The sequence below is a fragment of the Anoplophora glabripennis genome, unplaced genomic scaffold (assembly GCF_000390285.2).
Source record: "Anoplophora glabripennis isolate ALB-LARVAE unplaced genomic scaffold, Agla_2.0 scaffold42, whole genome shotgun sequence".
In the NCBI taxonomy this organism is placed as follows: Eukaryota; Metazoa; Arthropoda; class Insecta; order Coleoptera; family Cerambycidae; genus Anoplophora; species Anoplophora glabripennis.
The window spans coordinates 443,652-461,363 of record NW_019416219.1 but is presented as its reverse complement, the minus strand read 5'-3'; the positions used below and the strand labels follow the sequence as shown (position 1 = coordinate 461,363).

The 17,712-nt window shown below is 31.8% G+C and overlaps 1 protein-coding gene across 2 annotated transcripts in view; it reads right to left on the bottom strand.

Moving 5' to 3' along the window:
• LOC108905421 (protein goliath-like) overlaps positions 1–17,712 on the bottom strand; it is a 59,970-nt gene that overhangs the window by 38,750 nt on the left and 3,508 nt on the right. For both annotated transcript variants that reach the window (XM_018708257.2, XM_018708256.2), the window contains exons 2-3: positions 8,475–8,801; positions 887–1,153 (exon numbers count right to left, since the gene is read on the bottom strand). In XM_018708257.2, the coding sequence (XP_018563773.1) occupies positions 887–1,153; positions 8,475–8,736 (529 nt within the window). In that variant the 5' untranslated portion in view covers positions 8,737–8,801. The remainder of the gene's footprint in view (positions 1–886; positions 1,154–8,474; positions 8,802–17,712) is intronic.

The following is a 17,712-nucleotide window of genomic DNA, read 5'->3' as shown; positions in this document are numbered from 1 at the left end:
TTGGTGGACAGGTATAGCTTAACTGTGTCCTCACCTGTACCAACAAGAATTGACGGCATAGTTTCTAAAGTTATTGTTTTATGTGGTAGTATTGATTTATAAGTAATTCATGCTGGATCAAATGACCCCTTGAAAATTTCCGATGGGCTTGTAGTCTATAACCCACAAGACCACACGTTTTTCTGCGACATTGTTAGATAAGTTATTAAAGACTCATGAAAGGTCCAACAAGCGTGACAAAAAATCCCTGGTCAGAGATAAGCCAAGAATCATTGAAGGAGTTGAAAACGGCTCAGAGAAAGTTACAGATCAATAAGGATACTATCAGCACCCCTAACTGGACATTGCAGACTTAGAAAACATCTGATTAATACTGACCACATGGTAGACTGCAATGTTTTATCAAGAGGAAAAGGAGGTCACAGCCCATGTATTGTTCAAGTGTGAAGGTCTAGCGATGGTAAGCCGCCTACTTTGGCAAGAAAAACGGAAGCTGGTCAAAGTTATGGAGCCCCAGTAGGGGTTAACGTTAGATGTAGAAGTATGAAATATGTTTTTACAATTTTCAATCTATATTCGTCATTTCAATACCGTTATTTATCTGACAAAGAAGGCAGGATAAGAAAATAATATCAAGACCTAAGAAATTGTATGTTCGGGAACAAAGGAAACGTCGGAAGCAATGAATGAATAAAAAACGAATAACGCCTGCCACTAGGCGACAGTTGCTATCAGAGCTCTTGTATTGCCGGTTTCAATTCAACAATACAAACTTAATAAACTGTTTTTTTTTAAACCTTATTATGTCGAATATGGCTACCCACATCAATTTCGCTGCCCACATCTACTCCCCGCTTCGCGAAAGGAATGAATCGATTGTACTTACGTCTGGAGTCGCTAGATAGCTTCATCTTGTCCAGCGTCGCCGAGTCCCTGTCGTTGTACACCAACACACCGGCTGCGTTGCTGCGGAACGCGTTCTCCACTTTGTTCTCAAAGTTGCAACGGCCCCTCTTGATGAGGGCTATCCAGGGCGTGCCAGGCGAGGGCAAACTCCTGTCTGCCCTCGAACTTGTGAGGGGCAGTTGGCAGCCCGTGTGGTCGTCGAGTCTGGCTCTGGACGTCACGTGGACCAATTCCCCGTAGGCTTGACCTGAAGGAAAAACTGTGTTAAATTTTTCGCCAACAAGTTGCGATCTCTTAAGGCGGGTATCCATTTGTGTCAAATGCCCCGTAACGTAACACCGAACATGTTACGTTACAGCTAGTGGAGACGGAAAATTGTTGCATGGTACGTGTAACAAATTTGACACGCGTAACTAATCCGGGTCGAACCATCAGTTGTGGGTTTTTAGTAGACGCATCAAAGGGATGCAACAGTACTTTCTGCCACATGGTGAGACGGAGTTACCCTTTTGGCCGTAACGTTGCCTGTTGCACATGTGATTTTATCTTAATTTTTGTTTCGTCAGTCTTTTGTATATGGTCTGGGGTCAGTCTGTTTTCTGCAGTGACTAGGAATAGTGTGTTTTTCTGCGTTTGTGCCATGGAGTGGAGTAAAGAAAAGATTTCCGGAGATTTCCGTTTCTTATTCTTCAAAATTGTATGATGAATAAAAATACTATATGACGCTGCTGCTAACTGCAATTGCAGTGACGAATCCATTATTGCAGTTAGGTTCATACTGCGAGGTTATGTTTCTATGTCGTCTCGTAACCATATTTTGTTACGTTACGGAATGAATGATACGACCAAAACCACACATACTTTCGCAGCGAAACGTGCCACCTTTTGCAACAGGCCGTAACATGTTCGTTGTTACGTTACGGAGCATTGCCACAAGTGGATACCCTCCTTTAGACTGATCGAAATGTTTTGATGACGACGTACAATCAGTTTTACCACTTTCTATATTCTACCCTATTCGACTAAACTTAAAAAAAAATTCATAGGAAAAAAGACGAGTTTCGGTGAAAAATAGAATTAAATTATTATTAAAGTATTCGTTTTACAGGAAACTTCCAGTTTCCAAAGCTACCTTTAATCCTACAAGGGATTGTAGGATTAAATTGCTTCGAAATTCTCGGAATAAAACGAGCGGACCCGGGCGGTTCTATTCGTCGAATCGAGGGTTAAATCTTGCGAAATTTAATAGGGAATATATAAAGCAACGTAGATAGTATTCAGCCAAAGCGTAAAACAGTGATAATATACATATATAGTGTTTCGTGAGAAATTATACAGGAGAATTCACGTAATATTCTGTCTATCTAATATTTTTTGCCTTTTAGTCTGGAAAAAATGTCAAATATTTAAAATATACACTAGGCTCAGGAATTAAGGGATATTAAAAAAATCCCAAAAGTTTGGGTGATTTTCAAAGAGCTGTAACTTGGGGGGAAATGGTCGTAGAGAGAATAAAAAACCAAGGAAATTGAAGCTTCATGTGTCTAGTTTTCAGATCTGCAGTTTAAAATTTTTTAGCGTCAGCAGATTTTGAGTAATCATAAGAAAATCAACGGAAAAAAAAATTTGTAAATTTTTGCTTTTTTAAAAAGGCTTATGGAATCCAAAAAAATCCAAGCAGGGTTTTGAAAACTACAAAGTGTCCTCTACAAGTTGTAATTATAGGTTTTTGATAAAAAAAAATTCTTCAAAATGAAAATGGTTAGAAAAAAGGTAAAAAATTGCATAATTAGGGATAATTGAATAACTTTGCAAATAATTAATAAACTAAGGATGTCGACTGTAACTTTTCAACCTCAAAGTGTCCTAAAGAAACCCTGATAATTTCAAAACGCTGCGATTTTTTTCCCTAGTGCCCGGAATGTTTAAATTTGTCGTTTTGCTGAAAATCAATGGATTAACTAATTTTTCACTTTTTATTCATTTTTTTAAGTTAAAAATGATTACAAAATCACCGTCAAATGACTGTACAAGGCCCCAGAACCGCTCAAATTGAAGAGAATTAAATAATCTAAAAGAGCTTTATGATGAAATTACCAAAAAAATTTTGGACATAGGCCTTCTTAAAAAAAAACAATATGATTACTCAAAAACTGCTGACGCTAAAAAATTTGAAACTGCAGATCTGAAAACTAGACACGTGAAGCTTCAATTTCCTTTTTTTTATTCTCTCTACGACCATTTCTTTCCAAGTTACAGCTCTTTGAAAATCACCCAAAATTTTGGGATTTTTTTTTCCTTTATTTTTTGCTTTTTTTTTTTTAACCAAAACCATTTGACGTTTTTTTTTTGGAATTTTAAACAAAATTTATGTTTTTTCAATATTTGGACGGAAATTAATATGTATTATTTTTATATTATTGAACGAGACACTTGAAGTGTTCTTGAATATGCTTTCATTCACTTAATTTTCAATAACTGGTAATGCAGATTTCGTAGCAATGAAAAATAACAGAACTTTTCCGATGCGACAAGTGAATAAATGTGTTTCCATCAGGATGTAGATGTTTTTAATTTTGTACCTATATAAAATTATATTAAGAAGTTGCGGTATTAATAATACAGATTTCAAACACGAAAATTTTAGCTTGACTTATTCGCATTGTTAAAACAACGAAAAGCTGATTAAAAGAAATGTATTACAAGATTCCATTGCTTCGGTAGAGAAAAGTGTGACCAAAAAATAAAATGCATGGTTTCTGTCGCTGGTTCTTACACGTTCAATTTGCTATACGGAAAAGTAGAAAGTATATACTGGGTGAACATGAAATTTTGGAAGTATTTACAAAATTAAAATTCAGATCTTTCCGAGTTATATTACCAAAATCAAGGTTCACAGTATGCGAAACCTCATTACGGGAAAACGATGGAAATTTTACTCAAGAACACACACATTTTTTATTGCTGTTACCAAACACAAACAAAACTATTTACTCATAAACACATTGTTTATATTTTAACGTTTACCTAGTTATCGGCAAATTTGTCGATATCGTAAAAGTAAATAAGAAACTGCGACTTCAAGATCACAAATTTTAATGTCAAACATACTCGTATATTTCAAATAAATGTACTTTGATCGAATATGTACGTCATTATTTGATTATATACACAACACTCATAATTTCTACTTTTCCTACAACTTATCCTGATCTAAATATACGCGATAATCCTATACTTTGAAAGATGTACGATAATTACACATTCTTTTATTACGACCACGTAATACAGGCAATAGCGATAAACTCTTAATAATACCGGTACAATAAATTTGTCAAATTGTCCTTTAAAAAATATTTATAGTTCCACCAACAGACTTGAAATATTGGTTTCTATATTAGTTATCGATTAGGTAGCGGATCATGCCAGTACGTCATGTTATTAAATGTGAAATTATCTGTAGATATACTAACACGAACTTTGTTTACGTATATATACAGGTAAGTTGCTAAATTTTAGGCATAACAGTATGAAATGCAATTTGATTGTGATATAAGCGCTTATGAAAGAAAAGGGATCATTTCAAGTTATTTCATAACTTTGATATCCCCTTTTATTAACTTAAAAAAAGATATCTAGATGCAATATGGCATAAATTTCAAAATATTGAATTCGTTATAAAATTTGTTTCGTACAGAATATCAAAAGAAAACATGTAGTCACCGCTAAATGTCAGTAATTGGATTCGAATTTGAACACAGTGAAAAGCAATTTAGAGACAAAATACAACAAAACATTGGTTACTGAACTTAATTCAACACATTTTATTTTCAACAATCGATAAATTGGTTTTCTGTGGATCGCAGAAAAAATGTTGGGGTATATAAAAAATTAAAACCACACCTAGAGCGAGTATATTTTTAAATATACAATTTTGTATACAGTTATTCCTAACAGTGAAGTCTAAAGAGCGTAAGGAGTATATTAAATTTATGGCCCATACTAATCCAATGATTTATTACAATGCTTAAAAACTTGGTTCGTTAAACGATATCTCCCAACACACCTTGTACCAACCAATAGGTACAAAAGGTTTCACTTGTACACAGTACTTATGTGGTATTGTGAAAGTAGACTGAATACCGCAGTCTCCTGCATAATGAATATAAAGCAGTTTGAAGTGCATACAAGAAAAAATCGCCCAGTGGCGTCCGTTTGCTTTAGGATGATAGAAATAAAAGACCGATAATCAGAACTTGTACAACACCCATCTTAAATGTCATAATTTGCTTAGGATAATTTGACATCGCCATAAAAGAATATTTTTTTAGATATTTCGCAATACTTGGACCGTTTTAAGGTCAACAGGTTACGCTGACGCTTATTTTTAAGGCTTTCCTAAACTATCGTAACCATCCAAGGCAAAATAATGCAATATCATTGCTCATATCCTCCGTCAGATATCATAGGATACACGCACAAGAAAAGCCTTCCTCAATTTCGAAAATTACTCAATGACAGGATGGGAAAGTCGGCATAAAATCAGCCGTTTGCAATATGAGTATCTACATTTAAACATTAGTTACATGAAGGTCGTGGTAGTTGAAAACAATAACTTATATAAGCTCAGATGCAAACTTATTTACGTCGGTCTGTACCTGCCCTAATAAGGTCTCTTATGTTTGCCGCTCCTATTGCGGACTCTCTTCATTAACTACGCATTTTGTGGATGAGTTAGATCAAGATATGTGTAACAAAACGAATAACTGATTTTTGTTTTTGAGTTTTTCTGTTTTAACAATTTTGTTCAATTCAATTCTAAAATTTTTTTCGTCTTCAATATTCTTCCAAAATGCATAGGTTCCAAGATATAAGTAAAAAACTGAGATAAATAGGTATTTTTTAAAATTTTTTGCAATTTTGAAAATGTTCCGGATCTCGCCCAGATTTAGAGATCTACACTTTTATTATGGGAGTTGTATTGAAGGTAATCCAGAAAATCCACCTCAAAACAGATCCACCCTGGTCTATAACGTAATAAAACAGTATTCAGAAGCATTAATTGCGAATAATAACTACAATAAATGTTCATTCGGTGTTTGGCAACGTTTTGCTTGAGATGAACAAATTCGTATTGTACATATTCCCAATAAAAAAATATTGAAATGAACACTGACTCCTTTCACAACCGGAAATGGAACTAAAGCAAAGCTTATACCCACGCTATACAACAGGGTAAGATGGAAAAAATGTAGTAGATATCTATTGTTTGTGGGGAACTGGAACTTTATTTTTAGTCACACCTCAATGTATACACAAATATTATAGTTTCCTTTTAATTATTAAGTAAATAAGAAATTAGGAATTTCTCAGGTTACAAAGTAATACAGAATTTCTACAATAATGACTCAGATTTATTCAGAAATGTGTCACGTAGACATTCCACAAAAATAAAATGTAAATATTTTGTTTAATTTGGAATTATTCAAATCCTCAAATAAACTTTTAAAGTGTTGCAACATCTAATCTCCTCAGTCCTATTTTAAAATCCCCGATTTTGTTAACACTGACGATAAGAAAACGTAATACGAGATTTTTTCATTAAGTTTGGAATGTTACACCTGTAAGATAATTGGATTTGTCACTGTAAAAACACTTTTATAGATTATATAAATAAGGTTATTAACATGTATGCCTACATATGCCATCATTGCCTACACAGTGTCTTCCTATTTTGCAATTATTTTTCTTCAGTAAAACTTCACGTCATTGTTACCAATTTCGATGCATTTTGATATAAACTGCATCAGAAATTGACGTGAAAAAGAGACGATGTTTTAGACTTTGCAACAAAAAAATAGAATAAATAAATAGCCCTAAGATTTGACGCAGAACCAAATTCTAGAAAACAGAGTCATGGTATCAACTCATTCAATCAATATACACCAGGAAAATTGGTGAAAATAAAAGAGAAACTCGAAAAAAGTCCTCTCCGCGAGATTATTGTAAAATTGTCTAAAGGAACATAATACACGACATCTCTCATCTCGTGTGTCAAAAACTTTTATTAGCTAACTTTTCTATTTAAACAAATACGTGAGGAAAACAGTTTTTTCACTTTGCAGGGAAAACCATTAATTTTAGCGAAAAGTGATTCTCAGACAGCTTGTAGGGAGTAAAATTATCTACAAAATGAGACTTGTTAAATTAAAGTCGGTTAATAAACAGAAAAGTTATTGCAAAAAAAACAAGAAAAGTGTCAATTTTTTAATTTGTTTATAACTATCGCATTTATTGTTCAAATTTTATAAAACCTATGACAAGTTGAGGGTCTTGTCATACTTTAAAAAGTGGGTGCTGTAGGTGGAATAGTTTTCGCACAATTCAATTTATTTATAACGGAGGCTCCAAAAGTTATGAATTTTAAGCCTCTCTACAGGCGTTAATTTTCAACCAAACATGATTCTGAAAACGCCATTTTAATCTTAAAGACGTAATTAAGCGACCTATTAAAAAATATCACCGTTTTTTTGACATTAACATTCTCAAATTGTGCATTAAAAAACCGTGCGTTTTTCGCTTATAAATAGTTTGAATAAAATTTTTGCTATTTATGCTACCTCACCGAAAATAGATACAATGGATAGCTGGCAAAAAATACATTTTTTTTAAAGCACCTACAACCAACAGGAGCCAAACATTTTTTTTTCAAATCGTAGCGCAATTGTTTATAAATATTAAGACTTGAATTTTTCACAAAATAAGTTTATGACGTAAACTACGATTTCCCGTGAATTGCATTGAAAAACGTGGAAAATTAACGACTCACGAGCCTTTTAATGAGGAGGTACTCGCTAAGTAAACTGTCCGGCGGCCGGCGGCGTGGTGGTGGGGGAAGCTCGTCCAAGCGAGTCGCGCGCGCGAGAAAAGTTAATTCCAAAGTTCAAATTGATGCGCGCCGTAAATTTTGCAATATCTCGGCTTCTATTCATCGCAGAAACTTATTTTTTTTAAAACTGGGGTAGCTCGACGAAAAAATAACACTGGGCATATTTACGAATTCGTAGAATAGCCCTGAACCCCAGAAAAAATGCATCTTTTATACTTAATTTTTTTTAATTTACAAAAATCTCACAAAAATTATTGTTAAACGAAGTATTAATTAAAATTTCAATTTCGGAATCATTTTACTATTATTAAATAAACAAATGAAGCCATCGTTCATAACTTTTTTGTTTATTAACCGATTTTAATTTAACAAGTCTCATTTTGTAGATAATTTTACGCCCTACAAAAAAACTGTTTTCCTCACGTATTTGTTTAAATAGAAAAGTTAGCTAATAAAGTTTTTGACTCGCGAGATGAGAGATGTCTTGTATTATGTTCCTTTAGACAATTTTACAATAATTTCGCGGATAGGACTTTTTTCGAGTAAAAATCTTATTTGCTTAGCCTAATATGGCAAGCTCTAGCTGATGCACACTTCGGATATTTCGTACCAAATAAAGAAACATTGCAGTGGTCCTTAACATAGACAGTTTAAGAAATAAAAAAACAGTTGAACTTACCAACGTAGCCGCCGCCGTACCTCCCGACGTCCGTTTTGTCCCATTTCCAGCCATCCTCAGTCAGAAACGTGACGTTCAAATAGGCGGACGTGAAAATGTCCGCCCTACTGTCATCCGAGCCGAAGTGGTTGAAGTTCGGACCGGCCACCAAGTCTTCTGGTACCGGCGTCGTGGAACAACAAGTCAACACGTGCGAAATCAGCACCAGCAGAGACCACTTTGGTATGTCTTCAACTACACGCTTGATGCCGTCCCAGCACATCGTTACGCCTGCGGAAGAGAACTACGAACTGGTCTAATCTTCTTTATGGACGGCAGAGACAAATCCTGATAAAAATTATCGCTGTTATTATCTGTGTTAACGTTTTTATCAGATTAGAAATGACACACCGGCATCTACGATAGTTAATGGTATCTTGTAAACACTTTGGGATAACCGCGGAAACGTGATTTTTTTTTAGGACCTTTAGGCAGTTCAATATTTAAAAAAAAAGCAAAGGCTGCTAGCCAATGATAGTTTACTAGCGTATTAGATCAATTTTGCTGACATATTTAATTAAAATCCTACATGTATATTAATTTCAGCGAAATACAACACAATAACAATTGAAGACTCCAGTCATATTCTATGCAATAAATTTTTTTGAAGATTTTAAATTTGTCAATTGAAATTATTGATTGCTAAGTTACAAGGAAAAGTAGGGCATGTGGTAGCAACCATATTGAATAGTTTTAGTGGGAGCCGATAAAAACGATAAAATGAAAAACGAAAAAAATCGTTAATAAACAATTTAAAAAAAGCAAAAAATTATATTTTTTGTTTTTTTTTTACTTTTTTGCCTCTATTTATTTTTTTTAATAGAAGTAGGCAAAAAAAATGCTTTACAAAAAAAAATAGGTGAGATTCCCTTCAAAATGATACGTTTTCAAAAGTTTTTGGACTAATATTGACTGAGTTTTAACCGGTCAAACTTAAATATTTTTTAGATTTTCGTCGTTTTTAACATAATAATGATTATAACTTATTATTTTTACGAAAAAATAAAGGTAAAAGTCAACCTTGTAGCTTATAACGAAACAGAAATTCTAAACAATATTTGAGTATAATTAATAAGTAGCTTTTAAATTAAATCATTTATATATATTATTATAAATCTCCTTATTCTTTATTTGAGATAGTAAAAAAGAAATATAGTATGGTAAACTGTAAATTCATTTGAAAAATCTCTCATAGTTTGATACAGTTGCGAAAATCTTTATTTATTACTAACAAATAAAATTTTTGAAATAATTTTTTATTAAGAACCAATTTGTTGTAAAAATAATAAGAATTATAATAATTATTATGTTAAAAACGAGGGAAATCTAAAAAATATTTAAGTTTGACCGGTTATAACTCAGTCAATATTAGTCCAAAAACTTTTGAAAAGAATCTCACCTAGTATTTTGTAAAGCAATTTCCTTTGCCTACTTCTACTAAAAAAATGAGTCAAAAAAGTTTAAAAACAAAAAATCAAATTTTTTACTATTTTATTAAACTGTTTATTAACGATTTTTTGCATAACATTTTCCTTTAAATTTTTTTAATAAGCATTTCGATGGGAAATTCACTTCTCTATTAAAATTTTTCCTATAGACTATAACAAAATTTTGCTTCGTTTTCGTGCTATATTTAAAAGCTGCGAAAGTGCATTTTCATCCCTATCTTCAATTTCAACCCTCTAATTTAATAGCACCCCGCAGTCATGTGATGAAAATCCTTGAACGTCTTATTTCCTTCGTTTTTTGCAAAAAATGAGAATTAAAACGTATAAGGGTAAACGCAACGAAAATCGAAAAATTGGCTAAGTTTGAGCGGCCTTATATCAGTCAATTTTCATCCAAAAATACTTTACAACCTCTGATTTTGAAGGAAATTTTCTCTATTTTTTTTTATGAAGCAATGCCTATACCTATCTTTACTCAAAAAAAAACTAGAGGCAAAGAAGTAAAAAAATAAAAAAATCGAATTTTTTTCTTTTTTTGCAAATTGTTTATTAACGATTCTTTGCACGAAATCTTCCTTTTAATTTTTTTAAATTAGCCATTTCGATGGGAAATTCAATTCTCTAAATAATTTTCCCTATGAACTATAGCGAAACTTCGTTTCGTTTTCGAGCTACAATTAAAAAACTGAAAGGAGTGCATTTTCACCCCTATCTCCATTAGCAGTCAGCAGTTTTTCATCTAAAATGACCCTTTGAACGATTCATGCAATAGAATTGCTCGAGTTCCTTTTAACCCTGTTTTTTGGACATATCAATAGCTGAATTTTCGTGGAAAATAATATTCATCTAAATAAACTTGCATCTCACTGCTGGGTTGTAAAGTTTATAGCATGTTTCGGTTATTTTATCTATTATTACAGACTTATCTGCAAAACACTGATGTGAAGATCATAACACCAATAATAATCCTTAAACAATAATTCCCTATGTTGTATATCCAAATCGTACAATAGTTTCTTGTAAATGTATATCCCCATGTTTACATTTGTACTAGATACATATTTTTTTGAGTGTTAAATACACTTATTTCATTACGTTCTGCCTTGAGAGGTGCTAACTAAATTTGTGTTGGCACAACTGTCGACATATAATTTTTCGCGTGATCACACTAAAAATAATGCGATAGTAGTAAGTTTTGTATAAAATTTACCACAGTACGACGAAACGGCATTATTGATTTTTAATACCAAGAATAGAGAATTCTAGAAACTTCCCTAGTTTTTCGCAGATTTCCATTACAACAGAGAGACGCACATTTTGATGCGTCATACAAGAAAAATAGGTCAGTCCACAAACTGTCTATCCTTTATCTTTTAAAATGAGTAATAATAACATAAAAACATATGGCGTAGACAAAAAATATCTACATTCATGGAAATTTTCATTTATGTTTGCAAATGCTTACGTTTTAATAGGAGTACGCTAACTGTATGCCATACGTGAGAATTTTCCATTAAATATTTGTTTATATTCCAGAAAACACCAAAACTATAAATTATCTTATTAAATTCATTACAACAAAGCAATATGGACACCGGATTGAATTAACTTTCCGTTGACAGTTTCAGAATCTAAATATTAAAGTCTTAAATGATTCCGAAGAAAATCAATAAAAGTTTAACAAACAATAACAAGAATTATAAGCGCAGGTATCCACATAAACAAAGATGTGTTTTAAAAATAGACGATGTGCATGTGCAAGGAATATATTAAATAGGATCTAACGGAAAATTTTTAATAGCACTTAACTACATCATTAAAAACGTATCCAACAAAAGAATCACCATTAAACTATTAAAAACATTTCGTCGTAAAATTTAACTGTGTTTACGTATATGTATCTTATCTCCGTTAAGAGACAATTTCGGATTCTAATGAGAGAGTACAGTAATTAAACGGTTTTTTTATCGTAAAATGAATTAATATTTAGGGTAACGTTACTGGAATATTCATAATTTGTTTTTTTTTAAGCAAAGTAAAAGTAGGGAGCTAACAAATTAGGTAAAATCTACTGTAACACTTTACAGAATTTAACGGACATGATACGGTCCTTAAAATTAAACAGAATTTTATTAATGTCACACTTTAAAGGATCGAAAATAATTACATATTTGTCCTCAGTAGTAATTGTAAATAATGTCAAGAAAATCGTTTTTTCAATCTTTGTTCCATAAAATTAGATATTTATTATTCTTTGGCTAAAATTGGTTTTTGTATTAATTAGAATCAGGATCCATCATTTTTACCTATAAATGTTTAATAGAGGGTGTTAGAAGTTTGACTGCCTTAATTTTAACGGACGATAGAATTCATTAAAATAAACAAAAAAACTTATATGACAAGGATCCTAAACTTAATCATTTCCGAGAAAAAAATTATCAAAATCAACTTGTACAAAAGTTCGATTAATTAAAGAATACTGACATAACTGCGTGAATAGGATACCATAAAATACACTGTTCATCACTTTTTTCAACTTCTTTATTCTTAATTCTAAAAAATAATTAGCGTAATAAATTTAAAATTCGATAAAATTCATATCGAGCAATGTGACAATGGCGCGGTGGTTAACACGAGGTACTAAACTGTCAAACAAAACGCAGTTAGTATCTGGAATTGGACCGTGCTTGAGTGTTCTTTGCGTACCACTATTTCCTTTTCTAGAGGTGTTTTCCAGCGAGTGGGCGAAAATTATATGTATATCTACATCCATGTAACTAAAACCTGCTTCCTATTATTAGGTAAATAAGTATATATTTGTCTCAACACCCTATAAATGTATATAATTGGTGGATTATGTATTTTTTCAAGCCGAAATTTGTATATTAGAAAATAAGCGCATGGAACTAGTTTACCTAATAAAAATAAATAATAGCAGCATGTGTTCCACGTAATAAATATAATAAAATAATGCAAACAGTGTTAAGAAATCTAGCTATAAATTTACATTACAACACCTTTTTTATTTTTGGATTTTAAAGCAAATGTTAGAGAGACTAACACTTAATGAATGCCCCCATTTTTCTTTAAAGATGATTTGGATTTCTCTCAAAATAATGAAATTTAATTTAATTTCCATATTGGACAGAATTTGAAGTAACAAAAACAAACTATACCACAAATCACAATTTTAAACATAAAAGCATTCTGCCAAAATGTACGCTCAATTTGGACAATTCTTTAAAGTTTTTAAACAACCTGTTTTCTTTATTATTATGGGTTAAAATGGAACAAAAATATGTTAATAGATCTACACAGCTGAACACAAAAAGCCACTAAAGTCGTTTATAAATGCCAAAATACTGTTAATTTTAAAAGCAATCTCACCGGAATGAGTGTTTTTTTGTTGGCGTTAAGAGCAATCCAATTATTAAAGAACCTGTATTCGATAAGAAGATATTAGATTTTTTAAACTTTATCAACCACATGGTGAGTGAATGGTGATAGATAACTGATTTCAATCAACCTCAGAACTTTCCAATCTCAATCTGTTTTTGGATCGATTTTCCCTTATAATATATGTATTATTAAATCACAAAATCAACTAAAATGATATAATTGATATGATGTATGTCGATACACCAGACATTTTTTATTAGCGACTTTATATCGTGAATAACATTTCTGCTACCGTTTCTCATTAGTTGAAATTTTTTGGTATTTATAATAAAACAGGTTCCACCGTTACAATTGGCCAAATTTTAAAGTTACTTGGTACCATTTTGCAACTGAAAATAGTACTCAGTGAGAATTAACTTTAATATGTATTTAAAGTATTTAATTAACTTTTAACACTTTATCTCTAGAAAACGTAGCGTTTCAGTCGAATATTTCAAAAAGGGGAAAATTATGAAAAAGTCTGAAAGCCCTTAAATTTTTAAGGGACCAACTCATTCTTTACCAGACCCTGTATATTACTAAATATTTTCCTTTTTAAATGAAAAAATAATTGTTATAGGAATCTTCCAGTATTGCGTAATCGGGAAATTTTCACATGACCACATCCTAACATAATTATTAGAAGAAAACGGACATACTGGTAATTAATACCGAATATAAATTAAAATTGTACCAAAATGATACGAGAAAATCCCCGTTACAGCCAACAAAAAAACAATTGTTTGAATTATGATCTAGCAATGGTCGGGGAATTACAAAAATATGTAGGAAGATAGTGCATACTGATGTTCGGATATGTACGAGTAGCATTGCGGATTTTTCACCACGTAATAATCGTTATCCTGACCACGCCCACAGTGTTTCAGTATGAGCCATAATTATTAATAGCAATTAATTACTTTGAGTTGAAAAGGGTGTGCGTTGTGGACACAGACTTAGGGGCGGTCAGTGTCGTATTTTGTCCATCGACTGTAGACAAATATTGGTTTACCACCGGGGAAAATTATTTTATCAATTTAAAATTAGAAATGCGTATTTTTAGGAAATAAACAACAGTTACTGGGGAGGTAGAAAATCGAATCTCTAAAACCGTTCAAAATATATTCTAAGACAAAATTAATATGACAGTTGCTTTTATAGAAGTATTATTGTTCGTACTCTTAATCTTAATCATAACCAAATTTTCTTGAATGATATCCTGTCGCGAGGCTACTTCGATACAAATTATCTTTAATGCGCATGCTCAGTAACATCGATATAATTTTAATTTATTAATTGCTATAAAAGTCAATTATAAATTTAAAAATATAAATTCTATTAGTTTGTCACTGGAGGTTCTTAAATATTTCTAATATTGCCAGAATACCTACCGCGATATTTAAGGTCATGACAAAGAAGACATTTTTTTTTATCTTATATACAAAGTACATAAGGTCAAACATCGATTTAGTAAAAATACTGAGAAATTCTTCATGACAATGTGTACCTACTATGGAGTTGCCTATTATTTGACGTATGTGACGTCACTAATAAAAATGTCCATTGGGATGCTCTACTTCCGGATGCAGCAGAATTTATCAAAATATCACGTTTCCAGTGCATCGACTTGATACAACAAAGTGGATTTGCACTGTAGTATATGCAATTTATGGCACGAATTTCAAAACTTCCGGACTTATTTCAAGGCCCGGATCGTGAAAGCAGAGAAAAACAATAAGAAAACTACGATCGGAACTGTGGGGTAATCATCCATGGTAAGCAAATGTAACTTTATTAAACGAGACGAAACTATAACCTCGACAATATCTATAAATAGAAAATTTAATTACAGTTACTGTACGGTACTGTTGATTAATGTAACTTAATGTAAATATAAGCAAAAGTATGAATTGTACTTAGCAGAGAAAAGGATGAGACGAAACCCCGTGTTTTGAAATCAATAGAAATGATTCCTGGTTGCGTTTTGTTTACTTCTTTATGTGATGTGTTTCCCCATCTAATCTGAATGATATGCTGAGCTGTATTGGTTCGGATATATCTGGTTCATATGTGACCGAGTATGACGGTGGCAGATGTTTGAAAATAATACAGACTTACTCTAAACTAGTTTCGGTGGAGTAAATATACAATTCATCGGGATACCTTTATTTTTGTATATCTACATCTACTCAACTGGAATCCAAATAGTTGTCTTTATTTTACTCGATGTATATACAAGGTATTTCATTAATGTTAACCGTATAAATGAACATTTGAACTATTTTTGACCTGTTTTTTGAGGTTAGGAAATTCCTGTGATGTGATAGTTCAATTCTGACATCGGATTCGTGATCAGGAGGCAAAAATACTACGGATAACATATGCCGCATGAAAAGTACAGACAACTTTTACTTTGACGGAGAGATGGCGTGTTATGTCACCAAAGTTCATGGCTCACACCTCTTCATTAATTTCACTTGAAAATAATGTTGCCTGTCTAAACTGCAGATTCTCACACATGTTCGTCTTTTACGGAAAAAAAAAGTTCAGTTCTGTTATTTCTCATTTTTCTGAGATACACAGTATTTTTTGCAAATGATCAGAGTTCTCATCTAAGCAAATAAAGCAGCAAGTATACTAGATCTGAAAACCTTATCCACTGAAGTCAAAAACAGAAACACTGAAGCGTGGCTAATGGCTATTTACATTGAATTCAAAGGACTGAGCATATTGTACTCGGCTAAATCAAATCGAGGCTGATAATGCTGAATAACACTAAAAAATTAAGATTAAATCGAGGATTAAGCTTATAATAAACATTTCATATCTTTTTGGGAAACAAAACTAAGGGTTAATAGTTAAAATAAAAAAAAACTCCCATGATTTTTACAAATAAATGCAAATGCAAAACCGACATACAAAATCTTGGGTACGTCTAGTTAATAAATACCTACAATGTTATAATTATTTTTTTGTACAAAACCCTTGACTATAAGTGTATGTAGTCAAAGATAAAACTAAAGATTGAAGGAAAACCCGTCGGGAAATCCTGTAAAAAAACTGTTGATACAAAATCATCTTATTTATATGAGCATATATCTATCTATGCAAATTGTCCATTATTGAACGAATAGAGTATGTTTTTAATACCCACATTGTACTTATGAGATAATGAACAGAGACGTGAGATAAAGCATTTATTTTCTTACACCGTATCGAATTTTTTATTCGCATTTGAAAAAATACGTGTTTATTATCATCTATTGTTCCTGCTTAAAGCTTATCACGACAGAATCACTGCCTGTTCCATTCATTTTGCATACGTAAGTAGATGTTTTACTCATATTTGCAGTTCTCCTAAAATACGTAAATTATATTTGTATGTAGGAAGTACCCACGTAATACGTTTTTATTTGAGTAGGTTTACATAAAATTTTTGCAAACAAACATAGTTTTAAATATTGTTTTTTCAGATGCTTCTACACATCCTGATCTGTAAATCGTAGTATGTGGTTTGAAATAAGATTTCAATAAAGTAAATAATGAAAAGATATTATTTAAATTTTTTTGATAAATAACTTCAATTTGTCACTTAAAGCGAAAAATTTTCGAAATGTTCATCTAATCAGAACATTGAACGCGAAATTCGAGATAAAATTCAATGCTACGGCTAATCAAAACATTGAATTCAGTTTAGTAAAAATCTCTTATAAAATTTGGAAACCAAGACAAATATTCAAGACCGATAACATCCCATGTTATAATCAGGTATTTTTTTCGTATAAATTTGAATAAAATCTGGTATTCAAATTGACCATTCAACAACTGTAAATATAAAAAAACACTGGTTAACATCAACGAAGTGAGATGTAACCGGATACTATTTTCACATTCTTGCAGAGGACTAAATAAACAGCATACATATTAAATTTTGGGCTTTAACCAGAAGCATTTACGAAAATGGGAAAAATGAAACTTTAGGACTGCACAAAAATAAATATAAAAATGCGACAGAACTCCGCAACATACATTTTATCAAAAGAAAATTATTTTGTATATTGAATCACATTTCATAATCATTTAAAATTTATAGGTTAAAAACTTGTAACCAACGTAAGCCCTAATTTTGGTTGATCTAAACATTTTTACGTAAAAAGGGAGTAGGTACTAGTTTGAAGTCTAAAAAAATAGACTGTTTAAGAGAAAATGACAATTAAGATCAGGTGGCAATACATAATACAAAAAATATATCAATTATGTGGGAAAAACCTTTCCGATTGGATTTTAATACTATCAATAGATATGATTATCGG